Below are 27213 nucleotides of genomic sequence, written 5' to 3' on the forward strand. Positions count from 1 at the left end.
ATTCGGCCCAAACGTGTCTTGCACAGATGGGGCTCTAAATTCGAAGGCTTTTATCTTGGCCAATCGCGATAACCACGAAGGCTGCTCCGAATCCGAAGGCTTATTCGGCCCCAACGTGTCATTCACGAATGGGGCTCCGAATTCGGAGGCTTTTATCTTGGCCAATCGTGATATCCATAAAGGGCGCTTCGAATCCGGAGGCTTATTCAGCCCAAACGTGTTTTGCATGGATGGGGCTCCGAATTCGGAGGCTTTTATCTTAGCCAATCATGATATCCATGAAGGGCGCTTTGAATTCGGAAGCTTATTCGGCTCAAACGTGTCTTGCACGAATAGAGCTCCGAATTCGGAGGCTTTTAATTTAATGAACTAAATTTCGGATAGTGAGGAAATAAGAAACCCTGCTTTGAAAAAGTGAAATTTGTACACAGTGAACATTCAAAACAAGTATCATGCCCCACAAGTCAGGTTAATGATAGAATTTACGCAAATGCGTGGAATTCCAAGGACGTGACAGACTTCTCCCAGGCATGTCTTTGAGTCGATATGCCCTTGTGCCAGCGATTGACTCAATCTGATAGGGGTCGTCCCAGTTGGGACCTAGCTTTCCATCGGCGGGGCTTCTAGTAACGGGAAGAACTTTTTTCAGGACCAATTCTCCGGGTATATAACGTCGCAGCTGCACACGTTGATTATATGATTTAGCAAGTTGCTGCTGATATCGCGCCATAGATGCGAGGGCTCGGTCTCGGCATTCTTCAATCAGTGTTAGATCTAAAGCTAACATCATGTCATTACGGCTCAAGTCGAAGACCTTTGTTTTCAGAGTGGGTAAGCCAATCTCCAGGGAGATAATTGCCTGAGTTACAAAATAAAAGGTGAACGGCGTTTCCCCAGTGGATCACTATGGTGCAGTGCGATGAGCCCACAACACACTGGGGAGCTCTTTAACCTATCTGCCTTTAGCTTTCTCCAACCGTTTCTTGATGCCGTCTAAAATAGCTTTGTTAGAGGCTTCAGCTTGACCATTGCTCTGTGGATAAGCCGGGGTGGAGAAATAGGGTTGAATACCATACGTGCTGCACAATTCTTGGTAGACGCCGCAATCAAACTGGGTACCGTTATCTGAAATAAGTGCTTTTGAAATGCCAAATCGTGTTATGATATTTTTCCATACAAAACGCTTACCATCGGTATCTCGAATGTGCGTTAGTACCTCCGCTTCGACCTATTTTGTGAAGTAATCTGCCGCGACAATCAAAAATCGCTTGTTGCCCGGGGCACGAGGTAATGGCCTGACGATATCAAGTCCCTATTGGGCGAACAGCCAAGGACTGGTGATAGAGCTTAACTCTTCAGTATCCAAATGGGTTAAAGGGGAAAACTTCTGGCACTGTTCACATTTCTTGACGTAACACTCGGCATCAGCTCTCATTGTCAGCCAATAATATCCCTGTGTCACAGCTCGATAAGCCAAAGAACACTCGCTAGAGTGGGCACCACAACTACCTTCATGTATTTCAGTCAGGAGTTCCTCGACTTTATCCGGATGGACACATTCTAGGTATAGACTAGAAAGGAATTTTTTGTAGAGCTTTCCTTACGGGTCTAAGTAATATCACAGGGCTTTGTTTCGCAGCTTGTGTGCTTCTTTCTTATCCGTCGGGAGTTGTTCAGAAGATAAGAATGCAGTGATAGGGTCCATCCAACTTAGACCTGATTCTATGATATTAATTTGAATTGACTCTGAGGGGGCAATGCTTAGCTCAGGGATGAATCCTACTTCAATTGTCCGTTTAATTTCTGAGTTGATGGCGGAGGCTAGGCAAGCCAGGGCATCTGCATGTGTGTTCTGATCCTGGGTTATTTGATTTAGTTCATAATGGTCGAATTTTGCCAACAAAGAATTCGCCGTTTTCATGTAAGTTGTCATACGGTCATTTTTGGCTGCGTATTCCCCCTTTAATTGGTTAATGACTAGCTTTGAATCACAGAAGATAAGTAGATGCCGAGCACCAAGGAGATGTGCATTTCGTAAGCCAGTTAACAATGCTTCATATTCGGCCTTATTGTTCGATGCATCGAAGCCCAGTTTGACAGTCTGCTCAATTATTGCCCCGTCTGGAGCCATGATCACTACGCCCGCCCCACTGCCACGTTGGTTGGATGATCCGTCACAATACATCTACCAAACGTCCCCAACATAAATTCTCCAGTTCGACTTAGGTTGAATTTGATCAGACTTAAAGTCGGCGAGGCATCCGGTGAATTCGACCACAAAGTCGGTAAGCACTTGCCCCTTGATTGAGGGTCTAGGCAGAAATTGAATATCGTACTGGCTGAGTTCGAGAGCCCATTTTAAAACGCGCCCTAATGCTTCTGCACTATGGAGTATTGACCGAAGGGGGTAGTCCGTTAGTACCCCAATGGTATGCCCCTGAAAGTAATGCATCAGCTTTCTTGCTACCATGACGAGAGCAAGGACGAGTTTTTCCAACAGAAAGTAACGTGTTTCGACGTCGACCATTGCTTTGTTCACATCATAAACTGGCCGCTGCTCCCCAAGTTCTTTCTTTAACAGTACGGCGCTAATGGCTCGGTCGGAAATTGTCAGATATAAAATGAGCGGATCACTTGCCGAAGGTGTTGTCAAGAGTGGAACTGATCGGAGGTAAGTCTTTAAACCATCGAAAGCGGCTTCGCACTCGGGGTCCATTCAAAAGCTTTACCCTGTCGAAGGGTGTGAAAGAATTGTCAGCAGCGATCTGTGGAACGACTGATAAACCTATTGAGTGCGGCGGCCATCCCCATCAGCTTTTGAACCTCTTTGACCGACCGAGGAGAGCCGAGTTCTAGAATTGCTGTGATTTACCTCGGGTTAACTTCAATTCCACGGTGGTTAACAATGTAGCCAAGGAATTTGCCGGATCCGATGCCAAATGCACATTTGGAAGCGTTCAGCTTCATTTTGTATTTGCGAAGAATGCCAAATGTCTCTTCCAGATCGACTAGATGAGTTTGCTCTTTTTTGGACTTGACCACCATATCGTCAATGTACACTTCCATAGTACGCCCGAGTTGCTCCTTGAACATAGCAGTGACTAGTCTTTGGTAGGTTGTCCCCACATTCTTCAGCCCGAAAGGCATGACCTTATAACAATAGGTCCCTCTTGAGGTGAGGAATGCAGTTTTGTCTTGGTCCTCCGGATGCATAGCAATTTGATGGTAGCCTCTGTAGGCATCCAGGAAGCTCATACGTTGATGATGTGCCGTTGTATCTACGAGTTGATCTATTTTGGGGAAGGGAAAGCAATCCTTGGGACGAGCTTTGTTTTAAGTCCGTGAAATTCACACAAACACGCCAAGTTTCATTTTTCTTCTTTACAACCACAATATTCGACAGCCATATAGGATAGGTCACTTCGCGGATTGCCCCGGCATCAAGCAACCAGTCAACTTCTTTAACAACGGCAGCAGTATGTTCTGCGGCTGATCGCCGGCTTTTCTGAATAATCGGCTTACATTTGGGATTAAGCGGTGTTGAGACACAGATGAATCCACCCCCGGTATCTCATATGGTGACCATGCAAATACATCAAGGTTGTCGAGTAAGAAGGAAATTATCTCCTGCATGTCGATTTCATTTAGGGAAGCTCCGACCATGAAGAACTTGTCAAGATTCCCATCAATTTCAAACCGATCCAGGGCTCTGGTTGCCTTTTCACTTGGGAGCCGCCTAACGTCGTCGAGGCTCTCTCGATCCGGCACATCAATTGAATTCACCTCCAGCTCTCTTGGTGTCTTTGCGGCAAGAAGATAACATGTCTGCACCGATTTCTGGGAACCTCGAATTTGCTCTATGCCGTATTCAGTCGGAAAGCGAAGGAGTTGGTGATAGGTGCTTGGCACGGCTTGCATGGTATGCAGCCAAGTTTGTCCCATGATGAGATTATACGGCGATGGAAGCTTGACAACCAAAAATTCTGCATCCACTGATCGGGAGCTCACCCAAACTGGTAATGTGATTGTCCCCAATGGGTATTCCGGATTAGCATTGAAGCCAAATAATGGATAATGAGCTGGAGGCAGGTCCGACTCAGTGAAGCCGAGTTTGACGAAGGTCTTGTAGTACATAACTTCTGAAGTACTCCCTTGGTCAATGAGAACACGTTCAACGGTGAATCGATTTACGCGTAGTTCGATGACCAAGGGATCAATGTGGGGTAGCGTTACACCGACCAAATTAGAATCATCGAAAGTAATACTCACAACTTCATGTGGTCGTTTCGCTGGTGTGATTTGCTTTTGGGGTTTAGGATGCGACTGAATTGTATGTACCGCGGATGTCGTCGGTAAGCCGTATATCATATGGATAATACCGAGTGGAGGTGAATCCTGCCGTAAAGCAACTATTTTGGTTGAGTTGTTTTTTCGGACATGTTGTTTAAGTCGACCGTCTTGTACCAACTCCTCAAGGTGATCCTTCAATGCATAACAACTGTCGGTATCATGACTGTGGTCTTTGTGATATTCACATCGCCTATCCCGTCTCCTCATGTCGGGATGTCCTACCATCTTGGGTGGCCATTTAAAGAACGGAAGGTGTTGAACTTTAGACATGACCGTGCTGATCGACTCCGACAACTCCGTATATTTCTTGTCCCATGCCTTATGCGCCTGGTATCTACTTAAAGTTGTTTATTAGCTTGGTGTGAACATTGGTCATTTGATTGGCGCGAATCTCGTCTTTTGTCTCATTTAGCCTGATTCCATGATTTAAGGCTCCGTGATGGTATAGAATTTATCGGCTAAATGATTTCAGATGGGGCTGTCTTGTTGGCCTTGTGCCCGGCTTTGACCCGTAGGGTGTCATCTTCCATTTTGCAGTATTCCTCGACTTTCTTCATTAACGGCCAGACTATTTTGGGAGGCCTTCTGGTCAAGGAGCTGCGGAGGGCACTATCAGTATGTAATCCCATCTCAAAGGCGGTGATGGTCATGGAGTCATTGTAGGCATCATCTACTAGATTAAAGCATTCTCAATAGCGCGCCGAATATGCACGTAGGGTTTTCCCTGGTTAGATCTGCATTGCCTAGAGGGAATCGGCCTGCTTCAGCTGGACCTCATTGGTGATGAACCTTGCCCTGAAGGATTTTTGGAGTTGATGGAAGCTCTTAATCGATGCCGGTTCCAATTTATAACACAATTTGACTGCCAGTGGTCCCAAACTGCTCGAAAATATTCGACACATGAGGGCTTTGCCGTCTGCATGAAGCGTCATGGCTTGCTTATAATGACGAATGTGATCAGTGGGGTCCGATTTTCCATCGTATAGAGTGAACAATGGAGCTTTGATCTTTTTGTGTAGCACTACCCTTGCGATGCGTCGTACAAAGGGGTCATGTTGATCCTCTTCGTCTGAATCATTTCTTCTTCTCTTATTTCGTGCACGCGGACTTCCTTCGGAAGAATCGGAGACTTCGACTTGTCCTTTCTTTTTAGATTCTGGGGATGATGAGTCAGAATCACTGTCATTATCATGTCTCCGAATTCAGGGTCGTCGACCATCCTTTTTCAGAGGTCGTCTCAGGTCTTGGCGTGCGACCTATTGGGATTTTGCCACCTCCAAGGACAAATTCTGTCAAAGGCGCTCGTTCCCAGCCATCATGTTTTCCAACCTCTGTTCATTTTGCTTCGCCCGATCCATAATCGCTTGCATTGTCTCATGTTGCTTATGTCGAGGGTGAGTCAAAGTTCAAGGCTCTTCGTGCGGAAATATTCTCTGGCCCAAGCATGTTGCTTGGAGTGGTATCATCTTGTGGCGTAAGGTCGTTATCGACTACTAGAGGATCTTCTGTCACGCCTGCCATGGATGTGCTGGAGTATTCCCACAGACGGTGCCAATTGTGGAGAAGTGGTTTTGAAAATACTCTTTGGATCCTGTAGGACGCTTTTGATCCTCAGCAAGTCACCTGAAAATGAATGAACACTCCGGTCGGGGGTGCCGAAATTAGCACTCCGACGGATAAGTCAATATATACTCTCTTGGTTGCTTATATCTTAAGTTAATCTTACTTATTCTCACATACCTTTCTTTGGCTGATGTTCTTCTATTTATATTTTTCTTTTGGGCCTCAGGATCGGGCCCACCCTTAATCCATTGCATGTTTATGTATTCGGCCTTAGTTCGACTGGTTCCACGGCCGATTAATATATTCAGCTTTGGGATCATCCAAGATGAAGCCGAGTACAAATTACGTCCTTGACTGTCCTTATACCGTTTTGCGGCTTTATTGTCCCCATAATATCCGACTCCCACAGTTTGTAGAGTTTATAACATTTCTCACCATTGAACCTCATTTGATTATGTTTTGGAAGCTAAGAACTCAAGTGAATATATGTATGACAAGTTCATATCATATTCTTATATTTCAAGTTGAATTTTTGCATGTGTGACATACTTTTGGGCCTTGATTTCATGAAATGATCTTCGGATCATAAAATTTTACAAGTTCCTACATGTTTTCCATAATTTTGGCCCAAGAAAATGAGTTTTGAGGTGTGGAATTAGAGTTTTGAACAAAAATAAACAATCTAGAAATTCTAGAATTTTGCTCTCCACTAGAGCGTAAGATCTACGCTCGAGCGTCCACCTTTGTTTTTGCATCTCTGCTCGAGCAACCAGAAGTTCGCTCAAGCGTGAATTACATGCTCCCAGAAGTTACATGTTTTTGCAGACCGCTCGAGCGGCAAGAGTTGCGCTCGAGCGAGGGAATGAGTCTCACGCTCAAGTAACCATTGAGCGTTCGTCGAGCGTGAAAATCACATAACCAGTACTTTTTCAAAATTTTCAGAACGCTCGAGCGGAGAAAATTGCGCTCAAGCGTCCCTTCACATTTTTTTTATGCCCACTCAAGCGAGGAAAGCTACACTCGAGTGTGGACCCTATTTTCAGAAAATTTGACCAAGTGTTTTCAAATGCATTTTTTTTGCATTCTCATTCCATCATAGGCCAAGATTAAGGCATAATAATAAGGGTAACGTGAGAAACACACTATGAATCTAACATAAAGAGTTAAGTATGTTCCAACGTGTGTTTTAAATGTGTATTTGTTATGTGTTGATGTAGGCCACATGCCGTAAACTGTTTGCTTAGTCTGCTCTGTCTGTCTGCACCCGAAGCCAACTGTGAGTAATAACTTAGTAAAGCTATGTTCAACCTTATTTACTTTCTGTATGGTAAAATAAGATCTATTTTCTGAAATGATATGTTCTGTACAATGAATGATTGTCCAATTTCTAATAATATATTCGTGGCATCCTTAGCATTATGTAATATCTGTTAGCTATTACCCGGTATCGGAGGTTCCATCATGGAACTTAATATGTTTGCAATTTGTTACCCGTACCGGAGGCTCCATCATGGGGCTTAGCATGTTTATTCTCTGTTACCCGGATCTGGAGGCTTCTTTATGAAACTAGTTACTAATAACCACCATATGTTCTGCATCTGTTCTATATCTGCTCTATTAGCGCTAATGGATGTACCATGTATAATTAAGCATGAACTCTAATTTTCGTATATGATTTGAACAAGATTATGAATATAGATCTGCTTCTGTTTCTGAAATAAATATGAATCTGTTTATGAATCTGAATTATGATTTCTGAACTTGGTATGAACTTCATTCATTAAATCATTTACTCCGTTATTATTCACTGGGCTTCCGCTCACTATTTATATTATGTTTGTAGGTGATCAGGCACGTAACCAGGCTCAGAGTTGAGGACATAGCGTCTCAGTTTTTGTCAGCCAATTTTTGTGCCTCCCGAGGAGGTTCCGGATTAAGTCAAGTTTAGTGGCTGTTTTTGTGAATGTACTAGACTTTGTTTCTTTTGATTTACAGGCAAGATTTCTGATAATATGTTCATGGAGTGATGTGTAAATACTGTATCTTCTGACGTCACTCGCAAGTTTATAAAAGTTTTAAATTATCTGTCTCATGTATGTTTTCACAACTCAATGGACTACGTATATTTTGTATACTTGCTTCTGCAGCCCCTAACTATATGTTATTCTGCTAAAAAGCCTTTGGTAATCTAAGGATTACTGGCTGGTTACGACGCTAAACCTATAGAAGCGAGTTTGGGTCGTGACAAGTTATGAGCTTAATCATAATCTTACAATTATATATGTTTTTGGAACAAATTATTTCTCAGTTCATTTTTGCAGTTATATACATGTTCTCTGCCTCTATCTGTGTGATTTATTATACATATGTGTGTGTGTGTAGAGGTATAGAGATATATGTGGCAGCTGTGTGAATAACTACCTATAATTTTTGTTTTAACTTTGGACATGGTTGGTGATCGGAAAAGATATAAGTTTGTTGTTCAATGAATGGCAAATCTATGAAGTGTATGTATGGTATTTGAGGGGTAATGTGTATGTACTGTTTTCTTTATTAATATTCAGTAGCCAACAAAAGCATTTATGCCTCATTCCCATAATCTAACAGGAATTCAAGTTGAATGAGACGATAAAAGTTGGGTATATCATATTTTTGGAAAAACAATGTTGTTTTATTGTTATAAAAGTATGTTTTTGTGAATGTTGCAAATGGTTACGCTACAGTTTGCTGTTATGTTATTGTGGATATGAAGGATGGATCTTATAAAATTATGCTTAGGGAATTATTTTGTTAAGTTTATGGGAATAAGTTGTTTTTATTAAAAAAACTTAATGTCAATGAATGGTATTATATGAATTTGTTTCCTTCATGCCAAGGCAAATACAAGATGCATTCATTACAAACTTGAATAAGAATATATTCATTCATCAACCTGCAAAATATTACATTCATTCATCAACCTGCAAAATATTACCTTCATTATAAGGCAAGAACAATAAGTTTCCCATGACCACTGCCTTGTATAGTTGGAATAGAATCCAAGAAAATACAATAACCAAGCAAAAAAATTTCCAGCTACACAAAAAAAAAAAAAAAAAAAAATTCAGGGTTAAGGAAACCCGATTCCCGTTAGGGGGCAGGGGCGGGGGTGAGGGTTTCCCGCCAAGGATAAGGGGCAGGGGCTGGGAATTTTATGACTTCGGAGATCGGAGACAAGGAGTGTAATCCCCAATCCCGCCCCGTTGCCATCCCATTAGTCATTCAATTCCATTTCCCATCATTTTAATACCACCATAAAATTTTCAAAAAATACTAGTAATAAGTTATGCATGAACTCCTCAAGGAACTGCATTTAAATCTCAAATTTTGAGGGAAAAGAACAAAGGGAGAATAAAATCCAGTAAAAAACCAGTAAACAAAGAATTTTCTCATAAATGCCAATTCATTTTTTGTTTTCTTAGCCCAACCAAAAAAGCAGGGGGTAAAAAATCAGTTTCCCCCATTTTCCTTCAACAAATCCAAGATCCAAGCATGTTATTAACCTCATATGATGAAGAAATACTGGGCAATCATTCAATTCATTCCTTGTTTGCATACACTCATTCCCAGTTGGAAAGGCAATCCAAGCACGAAAACCATTTTTGTTGGCTTCAAGCATAATGATTAATGTTATATAAGAAATACATGGCGCAAAAGAAAAACATACATATAAAACTCAATTAACACAGTTGCACCCCGACTTGCAAACCAAATGTGTTATGTCTAAACACATCCAAGTCTACACCAATGTAGAATTGAGCATCTGCAAAGTATTTCATTTCAATAATGCTTTCACAACAATCAAGGAAAAATAACCTTCTAGCCTAGGTTTTGGATTTTCAAGTTGTCAAGAAAAGCACAACAGGAGATCCAATATCAAAAGTCGTTCACGGTAACTGTTTGAAAGCGAAACTTCTCCATTGGTCATGTATTACTGTTTAGAATCTCGATACATTACAATAAATGATCTGAAACAAGCAGATAAGCTATAATTAAAATCATATAAACTAAAATCTTATTATACAATGATTGTGAATAATTGCAGAAAAACAAATTTGAAGTGACACAATGTTCACAATAATTACCAGCAACTCTGCCATCCAGAACAATTATGATGATATCAGAAACCATCCATGACAATACAGGATAATTATGGCTTCTCTGCAGAGCCGTCCCCACCCTGAAGTCGCTGACGAAGATCGTGACGAAGAACCTCCATAAATTCCTGCAAGATCCCAAAAAAGGGGAAGAGAAATAGAAGCAATTACAGACTGCAATGCAACAGGCAGATAAAAGTGCACTACATGCAATTACAAACAATTGTTTTGAAATTGAAATGGTGACAGGTAGAGAAATGGCACAAGACAAAATAATTACACTGGCAAGGCCCTCTTCACGGCACAATTCATTCACAAGATCTTCTCCATCACTGCCACTGTCATATACTTGGGCAGCACTTTCAGCTATAGTACGAAAAATTTCTTCAGGTGGAGTCTGGTGTTCGATTCTCTGAACCATTTCTTGGAGTTCAGTCTAGAAAAAGGAATCAATGCAACAAGAAATAAGGGATTTTTAAATTAAGCAACCATCAACTCAATGATATTTGATGTCAAATATTTGGGTACTTGCATGGGTGAAACGCTCCACCTCATACCAATTGGGGCAGAATAGTCGGCGGAATAATACATTTCTAGAAGTTGAGCAAGTTAGCATAGATAATAATTGCAAATCTAAAAGAAACAAGAGCTACCCAAATAGTTTAAAAATCTCCTCAATTTTCACACCAAGGCTAATCACGTCCAACACATAACAATTGGGGCTTGTAGGCTGGCACAATGCCTATGCCATATCCAATACTTGCAGAAAAGCTTACAAGATAAATTACCAAAATAATAGAGAAGGGTGAAGAATGAAACAAGTGGACTGTTGAATTACAAATTTTTCATGATCATGTACTATTTGGTCTTTCTAAGTATACAACCAAAACCAAAAAATTTCTAGACTTTCAATAGCCAACTCAACACTGTTCTAAACAAAATGCAACACTCCAACAAGTGAAGAATTGAAAAACGGGGATGAAATGAAATGATACTCAGGTAGAACGAATTGTATGGATAAAATCCTCCCTTCCAGAATTTTAAATTTGGGACTGACAGATGGATCATCGTCCACCAAGAAGTAACTTCCAAACATGAATCTTCTTAAGGCTCCAATCATGATGCAAACACACAATATTCTTAGCTTGCAATATAACTAGGGGGATAAAGCTGCACTTCTAAATGAAGCCCAAACTGACAGTCGTCTTATGGTCCCAGCCAGAAGGAGAACTAACTGAACTCTACTTAGGTTCCTTTTACACAAATGAACAAGTAAGTGCTCCAAAAAACAAATAACCCACACAAGATTCATACCACATAGTTAGGAATGTAGGTTACTGTGTAACACATGGAAACCAGTTGCTGGCTTCAAGTAATCTGTACATTAATCAATTAAAGTTCAAGAGAGGTGTGTGTACATGATGTAAAGCACTGGACTGCATTCATAGGTATCGAGATTTCAATGTCTTAGATACAGACCTGAGTATCTTGATCATTTGCTTTCTCAACACCGCTCAAATTTCTTTCATTGTACTGTGGCTGGGGATCAGGCCTGACAACTGGCAACTGTTGAGGGATTGTAGACCTACCACTGAGAGCTTGAGAAACTATGGGCATCATCTGTTGAACCATACTTGTCAGATCAATGCCACCACCTTGGCCTCTACCAAACCCTGAAAGCATGTTTCCAAGGTCTTGGTTATCAAACTGTTGAGCCATTTGATTTACTGTATTCCTCATAGCAGGACTTTGAGTAAATTGCTCCAACATATTCCTCAAGGCATCAGAAGAACCAACGCCAGTCTGCTCTGAAACCCCTGCCAATAGACCATTTAGAGCAGGACTATGAAGAACCTGAGACATAACACCTGCTGCATCAAACTGACCATCAGCACCTTGCCCTCCCATTTGGACACTTTCCATGATACGCCCAAGGGCAGGTGGCAGCTGTCCTGATGATGTGGAATTTGTATTCCTCATGTTGGCAAGAGATTGCAAAATCTGCTGGCCATTCGTTCTTGTTTGTTGATTTTGACTGGGAGCACTAGAAGTTGCATCACTACCCTTGCTCAGTGATCTTGGTTGCATACTACGTCTCTGATCAAGAAAGTAATACACAATTTTAGTAAAAAACAAATGGCCATAATATTCCAGGGGTTCCAAAATATATAAATAAAGTACAGAATGTAAAACAAATGGAAGCAAAATTGTAATAAGTACCAAGGAATTAAATATAAAAATTTATATTTTACTCCTCCAAATCAAAGCCCTCACGTTACTAAACAATGTCACGTGTTGTGTGTTCATCAATAAAGAAAACAACCATGGAGATGAGTGTAGGTACATGTATCCATCTCCATTACATGACACTGCCACGTCATGACCTTATGGGTTAGTTGGCACCACGTGTTATGAGGCAACACGTGAGCCAATGTTGAATTGGATGCACCATTTTTGGGTTAACTCAAATGTAGGGTCTCCCATCACAAATCTCCTATTACAGATTTCCTGTGGCAATCTCCTTCCCACTTGTCCACAGGAGATTTGCCAAAGGACTTAACCAAACTAGGCTGGCAGTAGGGCGTCGACCCTCACATGGGACCATTGAAGGAATGTGGCTTGGAGCCTAGAGACGAGGGATTGTCAAGGTTGCTTCAACCAGGCTTAGACAGAGAGAAGTGTATCCAAGACCTCTAAACGTCTCATAACACTAAGGTATGATGGCGATCATGGGTGCAACAAGAAATCTCCATGTTTTATCAGTGGCGTGGAGGGAGATCCCTAGGAAAGATTATGAAGAAATTTAATGTATAAAGAGAAATACAGAATTGTATTATTGATTGATTGTATATTGAATGTTATATTTATTACAATGATTCATGATTCCTATATATAGAAGAGGGTGAGTGTGTAGTAGGTAAGGAGTAGGTGAAGTGGAGGTGGTAGTGGTGTAGTGGGTTAGGTTTAGTGGAGTAGGTTTAAGTGGGTGAAGTAGGTGGAGAGGTGAAGTGGATAAGTGGGTGAAGTAGGTGGAGAGGTGAAGTGGATTTTAACAGCCCCCGCAAACTCAAGGGGGATAGGAACTAACCAACTTGAGTTTGGAGAGAGTAACAAAACAAGAAAAATGCAGAAAAATAAAAGAGGATAGGAGACACTGTATGGTCGTGTCAGACCATTGGTGAAGACACTGGATGGTGGTGTCATAACGTTGTAGAGGACACTGTATGGGGGTGTCATAACGTTGTAGAGGATACTGTATGGTGGTGTCATAACGGTGTAGAAGACACTGGATGGCGGTGTTAGACCGATGTAGAAGACAGTTTATGGGGTCATGTCGGACCGTTGTAGCAGACACTGTGTGGTCGTGTCAGACCGATGTAGAAGACAGTTTATGGGGTCATGTCGGACCGATGTAGAAGACAGTTTACGGGGTCATGTCGGACCGTTGTAACAGACACTGTTGTGACAGTTGTTGTGACAGTTTACGGAGTCTTGTCGGACCCATGAAGGAGCTAACCGGAATCAATGTCGGGACAGTTTACAGAGTCTTGTCGGACCCATAAAAAAATACACTGTATGATGGTGTATATAGGCTGCCCAAATATATATATATATATATGGATATATATAGTGAGCCTTCAAAAGTCGCGCCCTCAAAAGGCGCGCCCACTTCATCAAAAGGCGTGCCCGACAGAAAGCGTCGAGCCATCAAAAGGTGAGCCGGAGACGCGGCGAGGCACGTGAGCGACAGAGTGGCGTGTCGGCCGCGTCGTCAGTGTCGATATAAACCAATGCGGAGGCGGTGGAAACCAAACCAGACTGAAACCTCTGAACTTGTCATTCTGAAACAATCTGTAAATACTCTGTATCCAACCCTTCTCGGAGACACTCAGCAACCCAAAAAACATGGCCTCTTCTTCCCGTTCAGCTACCCAGAACATGGCCTCATCTTCCCGTGGTCTGCTAACTCTCTTTCCCGACCTCAACGAGTCAACAAGAGAGATAACTGGTGCGGTGGCACTGGAACCTCAACCAAGCGCCCCGGAGTTTGCTCCGTTGAACTTTCCTATGCGGTCTGTGGAGCAAAGAATGGCAGTGCAGTCGGATGTGGAGGCCAATCAGTATACATTGAAGTCATGTGTGGAAACCATGACTGCGGTTACAAATTTGTCGAACCGGCTGCAGAGTAGGACAAATGAGGTGCAGCAGTTAAACGCCCAACTGGCTCTGCTCCAACGCATGTATAAGGATGCGCGAGCAGAGTTAAGTGTGCTAAAGGCGGAAAATAAGGAGCTGAAGCGGAAGGCCACCGTGATGTTCCGATTTGGAGGTCCGCCATATGCTGTAGTGGAGGAGCAGGGTGGAGTGATCGTGCCCAGTGGAGTGGGAAACACGGAGGCAACACCGTCAAGGGCCGCCCAGGACGGAGGAAAGAAGAAGAGACCTGCAGCAGAGTAGAGAAGAAAAATCCCACTGTGGGTGTTGGGTGTGTTTTTTTTTTTTTTTTTTTTTTTTTCGTGTAAAATTATGATCGGGGTTGATCCTGACATGAATAAAATAAGTGTGTTTGGCAAACTCGAATGGTAGGTGTGGTAAGGCAGAAAAATCAACTGGAATGAATTTTTTTTTTTTTTTTTGTGTGAAAATAATAATAATAATAATAATAATAATAATAATATGGAAATCATGGAGTGGGCGGTGGTACAAAAATATTGTGTAGAAAAAGAGGGAGATGGTGGAAAAGAGAGGCCACTCATGTAATTAAAATAAATTAAGGAATTAAAAAAAGTGGTATTGGTTGGCGAAATAAATATATATATGAAAAAAGGAAAAGGATGAGAGCATTGGCGAAGGGACAGGCCCATGTGGCTGGCATGAAGTTGGGTCCATTGTGTTTTCATCATAAGAAGTGAGTGGGTGATAAAATAAAAGAAAAGAAAAGAAAATAAAAAGAAAGTTGGGTGGTGGAAAATTATTGTTTAGACAGAGAGAAGGCATGTGAGGTGTAAAGTGGAGGACTAACAAGAAGTACTCCTTTAGGGATACGAGCCCCAACTGCAGTGAACCTCTCAGGCTTCTTCAGAAACTCCACCACCTCCATGAAATCTTGCTTTGCTTCATCTCCACCAGCAACATCATCAAATGTCACTCCAGTATTAGGTTCCATCTGAAACTTGGCTTTTGACTGACCAAAGGCAAGAGGAAATCCAGGTCCACCAGGACCTCCTATTCCTCCAGATGACCGCCTTGAGAGAAGGAACAGACCCCCAATTAAGATTGGTGGGAAGGCCAAATTTCCAATTAAGTTGAACAATAGAGAACCTGAGTCCTCTTGAGCATTGTGCGCAGCAAAGTCAATGTTCTTCTCCCTGAACTTCTGAAGGAGCTCCTGGCTGAGTCCAGGGAGTTGGACCCAAACTCGTTGCACCCGATTCCCCAATTCTGGAGAAACAGCCTCAACAATAGCTATGGTTCCATTCTCAAATAAATCTACCTTTTTCACTCTGTCCTTGTCCAAGTACTCCAAGAACCTAGAATAAGACATCCTGGAGGAAGAAAACCCTTGGTCATCAGCATATGCATTCCCACCACCAAGTAAGGCAGGTACACTAAGTCCTGCATTTCCGAGTAACAACTTCAAAAAACCTCTTCTTCCTTCATGGTGCCTTTGGTCCAGAGATGCTGTTACATAATTTCTTTTTAATAACTTACCCAATGACAGAAGGCTAGAGGAAGAAAAAAGGCGTCTGCCATAGATCTCTTTGCCCAAACTTGGTTTAGTACTATGGGTAGATAAACCACTTCCCACTAGGCAAGCTGATGATGCTGCCATCTACAGTATTATCACCTGGAACAAGGTGCACAATAAAGAAGCAGATTATGAAGAAGAAGTAGCTTGAATCAGATGATTTGTTAACTGTGGCGGTGGATAAGGGCAATATGAAATGGGTGGGGGTGTGGAGTAGCGCAGAGGAAAACTGGGAGTGAAGGAGAGAGAAAGTTCTGCAGAGTTTTAATGGTACTACAATGCCAAATACCGAGCAAACTTTCCGCCTAAATTGGGCAACCTTCAGTGCAGGTGCGGCGCCGCCAGCGGACAGCGAAGGCAAGGTTGCCGGCCGGCTGCCCGCCGGTGAGAAAACAAAATACGGGCCTAAATCTTATGGCTCTGATACCATGAAGAAATTTAATGTATAAAGAGAAATAGAGAATTGTATTATTGATTGATTGTATATTGAATGTTATATTTATTACAATGATTCATGATTCCTATATATAGAAGAGGGTGAGTATGTAGTAGGTAAGGAGTAGGTGAAGTGGAGGTGGTAGTGGTGTAGTGGGTTAGGTTTAGTGGAGTAGATGAGGTGGTAGTGGTGTAGTGGGTTAGGTTTAGTGGAGTAGGTTTAAGTGGGTGAAGTAGGTGGAGAGATGAAGTGGATAAGTGGGTGAAGTAGGTGAAGTGGATTTTAACAGATTACAGGACAAAAGATCCCTACACACAACAAATAAATTAAGCCACGTGTCCCCCTTGAGTTGACCTCAATGGCCAACCTCCCTATCTGGGCTTGCTGTGCAAGAACATCAAGCCTTTTCCAATTCCCTTTGGCAAGATCAGAAAAATTTCCACTGCCACTCTCTCTCTACTAGGGCTTCCAGGTGATCCTTTGCCAATTGTGTGCCTACCATCTTCCTACATCACCACACCAAGCACCAATCAAATGATTGATCCCAACTCAATGGGACAAGTCAAAGCTGTAACAATATCAAGTTTATTTGGAGATGCAACATCCTGCTTGGTTTAATTCAAGCCAAGGATCAGAGACCACGGAACCTACTTGCCAAACTTCTACAATTAAAACATCAAATGCCTTCAAGTGCAACTATGAGTAGATAGATTTCGCTCCCAGGAAGAAAATGATGCAGATCACCCTCTGCTTCAGTTTGCTCCAAATTCAGAGTCATTTCAGAGTGTTCCACCCCTTTTATTGTGTTTCAAATGCAAAAGGTGAAAATAACTGAGGTAATAAAAGGAAAACAAGCCTCTTTCACTTCAGATCAATCTGGTCTCTTAACACATCAAAGGGTGGTGTTTCTACAGTATTATGCCCAACACAACAAAAGTTTGTGGCATCATTAATCAGTAGTCCACAAAGTGAGCTCCCCATTGCCTGATAGGCGTGAACATAACAACCAAAGGTCTCTAAGTTGTCTAAATTTACATTATCTATATTCATATATTTCATTTTTATGCATCAGACATATATTTATAATTTTATAGTGGTAAATCAGAAATAGTATTCAAACATGTCCCATTGAACAAGTTCTTCCACTAGACAAAAGACAAATGACCACCCAAACATAATTCAGGATAATGAACCCAACAACAAGATATACTTCAAGAAGTAGATATCAGACCACCTTAGGTTGCAAAGCTCCCAGCCCTAATCCAAGTGGAACAGCTGTGGCAACCTCTGGATTATCATTCCCGCAACCAGATCTTGGAGCAGCACATTCTGAGCTAGTAGAAGATACATCTTTTGAATTCACACCGCTTTCTGTGACCTTGTCATCACTAGTTTGGCAGCATTCAGTATGTGCCTGGCAGTTATTTAGTTAATCAATTCCAGTTTCTAGTCAACAAATCATGCAAACTTCAGGTAAATGAGAATGCTGGCCTGCACAATAGGTACCTTCTGACCATCCCTCTCAGGCACACCACCAGGGACAGACGGACTTGCCTCTCCAGCTCCATTGTCAGCCAGATTTCTATGCTGAACGTTCCCTTCATCATTGCCAGCATCAGATCCTATAGATGGATTCTGGACGGTCAAAATCTCTGATCGGCCTACACAAATGTCAAAGGGCATTTCAGTGTAAATCATAGCTTATACTCGGGGGACCTCAAATATTTTATGGTACCCCACCTGATGGAGCCTGGTTTTCACTCCGCATGTTATCAACATAGTTTCTGATTCGTGAATTGACTTCAGATATAACTGTAGATAGCGGAACAGAATCAGGTGGCGGCTGTGAAACAGAAACAACAGTTTGAGAAGTACTGGAAGTTGTAACAGAGGGTCGAGATGGGACAGCAGCTGCAATAACATTTCTTAAAGGCAGTACCCGTGTTTGACCTGAATCGCCAGAACCAGTTCGATTACCAGGTTCTCCCTGCACCCCTTCGGCATTAGATGCCCTGGGACCAACAGCTGAAACAATAGTTGCATGTGAGTGTCCTGATATAAGAAGTATTAGTGTCAAGTTATATAAGAAGGTATATATAATGTGTAATATCCTTACCAGTATGTATATGAATATTTACATGTCTTGGAACGGTTCCAATACCAACAGCACCAGAAGTCCCGGAATTTGGCGGACCAGCAATAGAACCACCAAACAGGGAGTTGGTTTGAAGAGGAAACGGCTGCAAACAAATATATGCACATATCATTCAGATGTAAAAAGTGAAACCTTCATTAGGCAGCAAATGGTTATTCAAAGATGACACCTTTTTTTAGACCATATTCCCTAAAAACGACCTGGGGTACCTCATGGGGTGGCATCTTGTTGAAAGAGAAAATTAATCCTGAACAGTTTTCAAGAAGTGCCAATTCTTGACCCAAAAAACTAAGCAAGCACAAAAAGACGCATGCCACTTTATATAAGCAGCACAAGGCTCACACATAACTAATTGAGACACCATACAAGTCCACCACAGTCATTGGAAAGCAACAATATCTCCAAACTAAACACAATTCAGAAGATTAGTTAGCATCTAGGAAGCACAGACAATCCAAAATGGGCGCCGTGTCCATGTTCAACACTTGTCAAACCCCAACACCCATGTCCGTGCGGCATGTCTATTTCTTTTAATTATTTCTGAAGGGCACAATGGGGGCACTTCATAGATATGTGTCCTATGTTTGGGCACAGCTCAGGACATCTTTATGGGGTTTTTTTAAAAATTTTAGAAAGCTAATTTAAGATCAAATAAAATACATGGAACAAAGAGGGAAAGTGAAAAAAAGAAACAAAAAATACACCTACATATACATCGATGCCTATCATATCTCTGTACCCTAAATTTATATTCATATACATAGCAAATAAAAATATATTAAAATATACTTTTCCGTGGTATCTCCACAGTGTATGTATCCTAATGCTTTGAAAATCATTGTCCAGTGTCCATGCTTCTTAGGTTAGCACTAGAACAAAAAAATCTCTTTTCAATCCATCCGTCACCTAGAATCCTTGCATTTCTAACCATTATAACGAGAAACGTCAAATTGTAGGACTCTTAGCACTACAATAAATTTACTAACAAATACACATAACAAAGGCAATCTCCGACTTTGTCACAAGACTTGGGTATGAATATCAAGTGTGAGTATATGTCTAGGTGTTAGACCTTCCTAAACCCTACAAAGTTGGGTACGGGTATGCGGACACATCTTGAATATTTAAATATACTATATTGTATAAAGTTTCGATCTAAGATGTTATCATTTAGGAATGTACTTGAAATCAAACGAGATTTTGGAGAATAAAGTGCTTTTATCTCCCATCTATGTGAGAGACTATAAATTTTTCTTTACCATTAAATTTGATTTTCTTCTTCAAACTTCGTGAAATAATAACATGATGCAAGCTACTAACTTAGGTACAGGGCATAGAAACAAATAGCATACCCTTACCCTTGTCATTTCTAGGGGATACAACTTACAAGTACACTCAGGGTAATAGAAGAGTCCACGTAACACAGCTCTCGCCACAAACAATCGCACAAGTATCTCATTCACATTTGTAAGCAGCAATGCTGCACATACTACTAACTAGACCTTTTCCAACACTAGAAGCGGCATGTTCAAGTTAGTGCCATAACCTTTTATGTTTTAGACTAAAAACTTCAATCCTACTAATACAATTTGGACTTCAATCAACTTGAATATTGAACAATGGTTTGCTACCACAAAAAATGCTTTCAGCTTCAAAAGCACCTAATTGGTTAATGCTATGATGGAAAATGGAATGTCTAAAATCATTTACAAACCTGAACCATTATAGGATTTGGCCCGGATGGAGATATATAAACTGCAGGCCCGGCATTCACATAAGACTCGGCCTGCAATATATGCATACAAAAAATTGTAAGTGAAATTCATTCAAAATCTGAAGCAAAGTACACAGGACGGACAAGATCTTACAGGAGATTGTCCCATACGCAGAGTCAAAATTGTCCGCCCAAGCTCTAGCAAAAGCGCACCTAAATGTTGCATTGCCAACCCTACTTGCATAGATTCTGTCTGAATTTGACCCCTTACCATGGGATCAGTAGAACCCCCCTCCTGCTCCAGACGTCCTGCAATATGCTACAGAGTTGCAACAGGTTACAAATAACACTATCAGATAAAATAAAACAAAGAAGTACAGCACTATTTGCGAGGTTTATTCATATCCAAGCATTACTTCTGTGCGAACCCACAGAATAAGTGTTAGATGCTGGATTCTTTCTTAAACCTTTCAAAGCCAGTATTTGTTTTGCAATTTGCAGTTACTTTGAAAAAGGTGACTGAGTGAACTCTTAATACTATCTGATTCCAACACTAGATTAGTATATCAACACATGGTCACACAAAGCATTGAAAATTGCACATACAAAGAAATGATGTGTGCAAAATATACGTAACTTCCAAGGCTTTCTTTGCCAAGATACAACCCAAATCATGAGTCCATTAAAACAATACACAATTGCACAAACCACCCAGATGATAACAATCTCCTCTCTGATGGATGTAAATTTACAATATATTCCCAGCATCTAAGATTAAATATATTTATGCATTGAATTATCAAGTATCACCAACAGATAATTCTTATTTCACCTGAGATCAACTAAGAATTCATTATAGTCCTCCCAAATTGTTTAACAAATAATGTATATTTTCTTTTCACGCATAAAGTGTCCAATCATCCAAATTTCCCCCTCTTACAAATCAAAACAGTGATGCGAAAACTACTATTATATACTAAGCTAATTACAGAATTTGGGTTCTAAAGGAGTACACTTATAAGGTCCCAACTATTTTCACTTCCATTTTAGTGAATATATTGGTACAATTAAAGTATCTATCGTTATATGTAAATAGGTAGAGGGGAATTTGCATTAGGCTGCTATTAAGATTATCTCACGCCCCCTCACCCTCTCGCACTTGGCACTGATCACTAAATAAGGTCCCTCTTAAACTGAAGAAAAAGAAAGGAACAAGTAAAAAAGAAAGAAAGAATCAATTAGAGAATAGCACAAAATCAAACCAAAAGAGTTTTTCTTCTGTGCAAATTAATCAATTAACCTCAAAACCAATAAGTTTTATATAGATAAAATAAATAAATATTATTTCAATTTTCAATTGTTATTTTGGAAGCACAACAATAAAGCAAAAGGGAGAAAAGGGAAATTTGCATGGTTGCTTCAAGATCAAATAATCATGTTGACTCATCCAATGCCAGAAGGGGACTTTGATATGGAGACTCCAATCCTTAGCTTGGCAACTAGAAGCAATAGTTGAGTAGCTATCAGGCATTGGAGTCCAGAAACTACTGCACCTAGCTAGGAAATAGCGTCAGTTTCTACTAAAGACCATTTCCAACCGGAGAGTTGCTTCAAAAATGATCATACTAGAGAAATAAAAGAACATGAAAGAAGGATAGACAGTTTTTGGAGATGGATACAAAATAACCACCTCACAAAGTAAAATTAACAGAACAATAAAAGCCAAAATAAAGTTCTCTGAGTGAAGTGCATACAGATAATGCAGCAACAGTGTGACCACTCAGAAGCCGTTGTGCATGTCGCAGAACAATAATCAATGCTTCAGGTGTTGACAATCCACGTGCACTTTCCACTGCTGACAGATCTCCAATGCTGGTTGGTGATGAATTAGGCTGATACCCTACACATAAATATGTATATAGACATGTTATTCTGCAAAGTAAATACAATAAAAAATAATAATAATGAGATTACGATTTTGAAATCATCACCATGCTGTGACAATGCCAGCTCCATGCGGTTCATGAACTCGGAAAGTGTGTGCAAAGAATCAGGAATTGGCTGAAAATCAGAAACAAATGCATATATAAGAAACAACCAGATGCAACGCAGGTAAGAGTTTGACAGAAAAGACATAATTTTTCTACCGTATTAAGAGAAGGAACAGGAATTGCTGCTCCCAGTGGGATTTGCAAAATCTGGGGTAAGGATTGACTTGGTAATGCCTGTGCAGGCTGTGTTTGACTTCCTGATTGGCCCAGTGCACCAATATTATTTTGCCTTCCTTCTGCTTCATTTCTTTGAGAAGCCTGGACTGGAGTGTTGAACTGAAAAGAAAAGTACCAACTAGTCAAATCAGGTGACTGTTAATATCAATCTAGCAACTCCAAGGGTAGCCACAACATTGTCAGAACACATTTCCTACTGTCTCATACAACCAAATATCACATCAATTAAACAGTTGTAGCCATCAGTTCCACGTTCACATCAATCAACAGTTTGACTGAAAGATGGTCATTGAGGGGTTGTAACAAAACAATAGCACAAATGAGAAAAAGTAAACCTGCACAGTGGGTTGCACACCCCCAGTAACATTAGATGCAGTCTGGCCACCAACGCCAATAGAATTCAAAACTGCACCAATAATCTGAAAGCCGATCAACAAAACTAGGTGTTAGAGCCATAATATACGGATATAATCCAACCATGATACCCTCAATGGATTGCAGAAAGAAAAGGCCAAGAGTTAGAGGCCTACAGACATACCCGAGTTATATCTGGCACAATTCCTTCTCCTTGGTCCCCAACATTAAGCGTCCCAAGTACTACACTGTGCGATACTTGCCCAATGCGATTATGTGGACCAGCAGCATTAGCATCATGTCCTGCAAATCCAATAGAAAAATCTTAGTGAAATCTCCTGTAAAAATAAAAGCTCACAACCTCGTAAGACTAAGGGCTCGTTTGGGAAGTTGGCAATTTTAGTTGTCTTTCTGGTTGTTTTAGGCCTGGTTTGGCATATCCCAAATAATTCAAAAAGCCAAAAAGTTAGTAAAAAAGTTTAAAAATTATCACTATTCATCAAAAAAAAAATTAATTTTACACAAAAATTATTACAACTCAGATTGACGTCCCACAGACTTTTGCTGAGTTTTTTGAAAAAATTGCACAGGCGGAACGCACAAACAAGACGGTGTTGTTCAGCCCGTGGGGGCCTATCACGGGTCTCATTTTGATAATCTGAATAGTTCAATGTGTAGAATTCGTCGAATACTATATGCCTGTAAAAAATCACATTGATTGGATATCGCTAACTACATGATCAAATCAATTTTGTATAAAAAAATGGATGGTGTTATAGTTAACGGTCAAAAAAAAAAAACTAATTCGATCAGATAGCTATCAATATCCGATCAACGTGATTTTTTCAAACATATAGTACTCGACGAGTTCTACACATTGAACGGTTTCGATTAACAAAACGGGATCCGTGATGGGCCTCACGGGCTGAACAACACCGTCTAATGCAATACCCGAAAAGGAGGCAACCATTTCTTATATCAAATCATTCTGCCCATACAGTACAAGCCGTACTGCATACTCTCCCTAACTTCTCCTATACTAATTTATACAATTTTTTCGTAAAAAGTCAAAAAATTAACTCAAACAATCATCTTTTTTTCCTCAACTTTTTAGTCTTAAAAGTCAAAAAATACACTTATTTAGGACATCCCAAACAACCCCTTAGTCTGGGTAAAAGGGTTGTGTTTGAGAAGTTGGTTGGCTTTTTGTCTTTTTTTTTTTTTGTAGTTGATTTGATGGTTGTAAGAGAAAAAAATAAAATAATTATAGTTTGAATGCAACATTTTGTAGTATTGGCTATTTTAGCCGATTTTGTCTTTACTGGCTATTTTAGCCAAAAAAGCCACCAAACTCACTTCCCAAACAGCCCCTAAATTAGCCAATGAATCAATACCTCTGTTACCATTATTTGCACTTGTCTCTCCAGTACTCATACTAGAATGGGGCTGGGCTTCAGAAGGCTGCCTGGCAACTAGATGCAATGTATGGCCATTGTCAACATCTATCCATAGTCAAGGCTTTATACTACCCAAAAAAACAATACAATGAGACCTTGACATAGAGTGAATGTACAGTGTCGAGATTGCTGCATTGCACTTTCTAGAAGAGGAAAGTATCCTCATCAAAGAAGAATAAAGGGGTGCAGGAAAAACATTCCTGACTAGCAAATTAACAAAATATTAACAATGTCGATTTATTTTGAAACACCAATATGCCTCTATTCAATTCAAAATCTCAAACAAACCAACCAGAGCACTTTTTCTTTTTTTTTTTTTGATCAGCAACCAACACTTGAAATCAGTAAACACACAATCCGTTTCTTTATAGACATATAACTAATCCACAAACCACATTACCTGTCCTAAAAACCGACACCCTATAATTGAAGACATAGTATTACAATTTTTTATGTGGATGGCTACACAGTAAGGCATGAAACCAACATAGTTGATCATCCACAATCAAAAATACTCATCCCAGTGAACCTTGTTTGAAAGAAAATATGCTTATTCCATAAAATCCTACTGTTCCCTCCACCATGACTCATCATTTTCCATGTGGAATATTTTCATGATAGGAGAAAAGGCTTGGTGGTTTTGTGGGAATGCAATGCCATAAACTAAAGAACCCTTTTATGGTTAATGGAAAAATCCAATGTCATCTAAACATGACTTAGAAAATACATCATAAATGTCTGGAATGGTAGGATACGATATTCGGAAAGCTGGTGATCATCCTTCAGCACTTTTCCCCTAAATATCAGCCGCTGCTGCCCGACCGGCAGACCAATTTCACTAGCTATTTTCTCCTTGAACTGTGAGACTGGCATCTGAAATTTTTCAAGATCAAGAGCACATACCAATGAGTAAACATTATTGAAAAGGTTAAATTTATGTATTAAAATAAAGTCCGAGTTCAACAATGTTCAAGCCTATATAGTGTATATTTCAGTAATTCTGAAAAACTTCATATACGCAACTCAATTACAATTTTAAATGGTGCAGATATTAAGATTACAATTGGAAATTATTATTATTACAAAATTATCCACATTAACAAGTAAAAAGCTATCAACATGACTTTAAAAAAATAAACAAAAATTAAGAGAGTTGATAAAATTACATTTTTATCCACTTGGAAGCTATAGATCTGTGAATCTAGTGTCTTTATATTCAGCTCGACCATTGATTCTGCGATTTCACCACCAACATCAGTCGTACCGGAACCTTCAATTGAATGCTGATCCGCCATGTAATTTGACAGGAAGCTGATTGCTAAAGAACAATTCATATCATAATGAGTCAATGCCAGTAAAAAAAATTGTGAACAATTCTAATAAGTTTATATATAAAAGGATGTTAGGTAAAGCTATGTGTGTGGAAGCCACACAAACAACTTAAGATACCAGGCCATTCAACTTAGATATTCAAATGCCTAATAGATAAATACCACCAATGTCATTCCAGTATGAGTAAAAAACTTGCCAAAAATTATAAGATCTGAATGATATTTCAGTTCAGCACAAGCAACAATCTATACAAACCAAAAATGTAGAATGTAAATCAAAATTGAGTGTACACCTACGAATACCATAAATTGAATATTTGAAAGGCCAACAAAAAACGTATTTTATTATGTCTCTGTCTCTTTCTTAATTCCTCCTTTCAAAGAGGGTGCTAATTATTTTCTTTTCCTTGTTGGCTTCCATGTCACCAACAAATACGTTAGTTCATACATTTGCAGATACATAGAACTAAACCTCTACATAATTATTAAGAATTTAACAAATATCACATAAATTAAATATAGCTCACTGCATCTGATTCTCCTCCTGGGTCGCTCTGCCTTACTTATCATGTAAAATACATTCCACTATCTTATATATTCTTATGCAAAAGCAAAACAAACAAAAAAACACTATCTCTGTCAAACAATTTACTGTCTACTCCGGAACTGTGACATTCTACATCACGTTGCGACCAGCATAGCTGGCCATTTAAAGATAGCCATGGTAGATGAAAACAAAAACTATTTTCTGATGTGTTTTTGCATTTTGGGTCGTAACAAATATAACACAAATTATGATTCTTGATTGAACCGAAAATATAAATTCCTAAAGTTTTTTTTTTTGGTCACAAAACAGATGATAGTTTGAACAATTAATCAATCTACATACCAACATTAATAGACTAACCTCAATCACCAAAAATATTGATAAGTCTATGAAAGTTTGAAGTAAAACCCTACCCTAGGGTTTGTGAAACATTGGAGAAAAAGTTGACAAAATTCCTTCAAATATTATACACAAGAAAAGAAGAAAAAAAAATCGATGAACTGGGCAGATAGTCGGATTTAAGTAGTGTGATACGAACGAAAATTCTGGGAAACAAACAACAACAAAAAATAGGGAAAATTAGGCTATGATGCTTCAAAAAAATACGGATGAAACAGAAAATTCAACTGACCAAGGGTTTGCAGGAGAAACAGAGAATGAATCGAATTGCTTATACGTATATATAGGTATAGTCCGATATGAAACAAGTGAAGAAGAAATCGAACCTCTTAGATAGGGAAGGCTTTGAATCGGGTACAGAGAGAAAAAGAAGAAGCTGATAAAAATGTCTGATCGGCTTTGTACGGACACCTTGGAGAGTAAGAAATAAAACCCTCTTTTTTTCTGGTCCCACTACGAGTCCAGATCCTCTGCAAGCTTTTCCTGCAATTCTTTCCTGTAGTGCCCCAAAACGACGTCGTTTTGGGGCAAAACTTAAAAAAAATATATAACCACCAGCAGCAGATAAATCCTCCATTGTCTTCTCTCTGCTGGTTTACAAAGAGATTTTCGTCTTCTTCCTTCCAGATTTCTCTCAGTTCTTTCAATTCCAACTACCATGAAATAATTACTCCCCCTCCTCCTTCTTCTCTAAAAACTATCAAGAAGACGTCTTTTAGCATCAATCTGCTGCCGCTTTGAATAGCTGGACCCATGGCCTAAAATTTTCAGATCTTTTCAGATCTTTCCACACA

The 27213-nt window shown here is 40.1% G+C and overlaps 1 protein-coding gene across 8 annotated transcripts; it reads right to left on the bottom strand.

Annotated features, from left to right (window-relative positions):
* Window positions 1-9538: 9538 nt before the first annotated feature.
* Window positions 9539-26880, bottom strand: LOC114307344 (uncharacterized). 8 transcript variants are annotated; one of them, XM_082922329.1, is made up of 21 exons: window positions 26746-26809; window positions 26434-26565; window positions 25309-25460; window positions 24898-25015; window positions 24080-24187; window positions 22870-22988; window positions 22667-22750; window positions 22251-22430; window positions 22095-22164; window positions 21858-22003; window positions 20258-20422; window positions 20104-20175; window positions 18351-18474; window positions 18174-18259; window positions 17975-18077; window positions 17741-17895; window positions 17469-17648; window positions 11529-12146; window positions 10330-10485; window positions 10038-10177; window positions 9539-9920 (listed from the first exon to the last, which is right to left on the bottom strand). In XM_082922329.1, the coding sequence occupies exons 3-20, from the start codon at window positions 25435-25437 to the stop codon at window positions 10103-10105; spliced, it is 2688 nt and encodes an 895-aa protein (XP_082778455.1). In that variant the 5' UTR covers window positions 25438-25460; window positions 26434-26565; window positions 26746-26809; the 3' UTR covers window positions 9539-9920; window positions 10038-10102. The 8 variants fall into 8 exon arrangements, with proteins under 8 accessions (XP_082778455.1, XP_082778454.1, XP_028108534.2 ...); XM_082922328.1 differs by having other exon boundaries at window positions 26381-26565; XM_028252733.2 differs by lacking the exon at window positions 26434-26565 and having other exon boundaries at window positions 26746-26880.
* Between the last annotated feature and the right edge of the window lie 333 nt (window positions 26881-27213).

The sequence above is a fragment of the Camellia sinensis genome, chromosome 3, assembly GCF_055761805.1.
Source record: "Camellia sinensis isolate YWXY chromosome 3, ASM5576180v1, whole genome shotgun sequence".
NCBI classification, from domain to species: domain Eukaryota; kingdom Viridiplantae; phylum Streptophyta; class Magnoliopsida; order Ericales; family Theaceae; genus Camellia; species Camellia sinensis.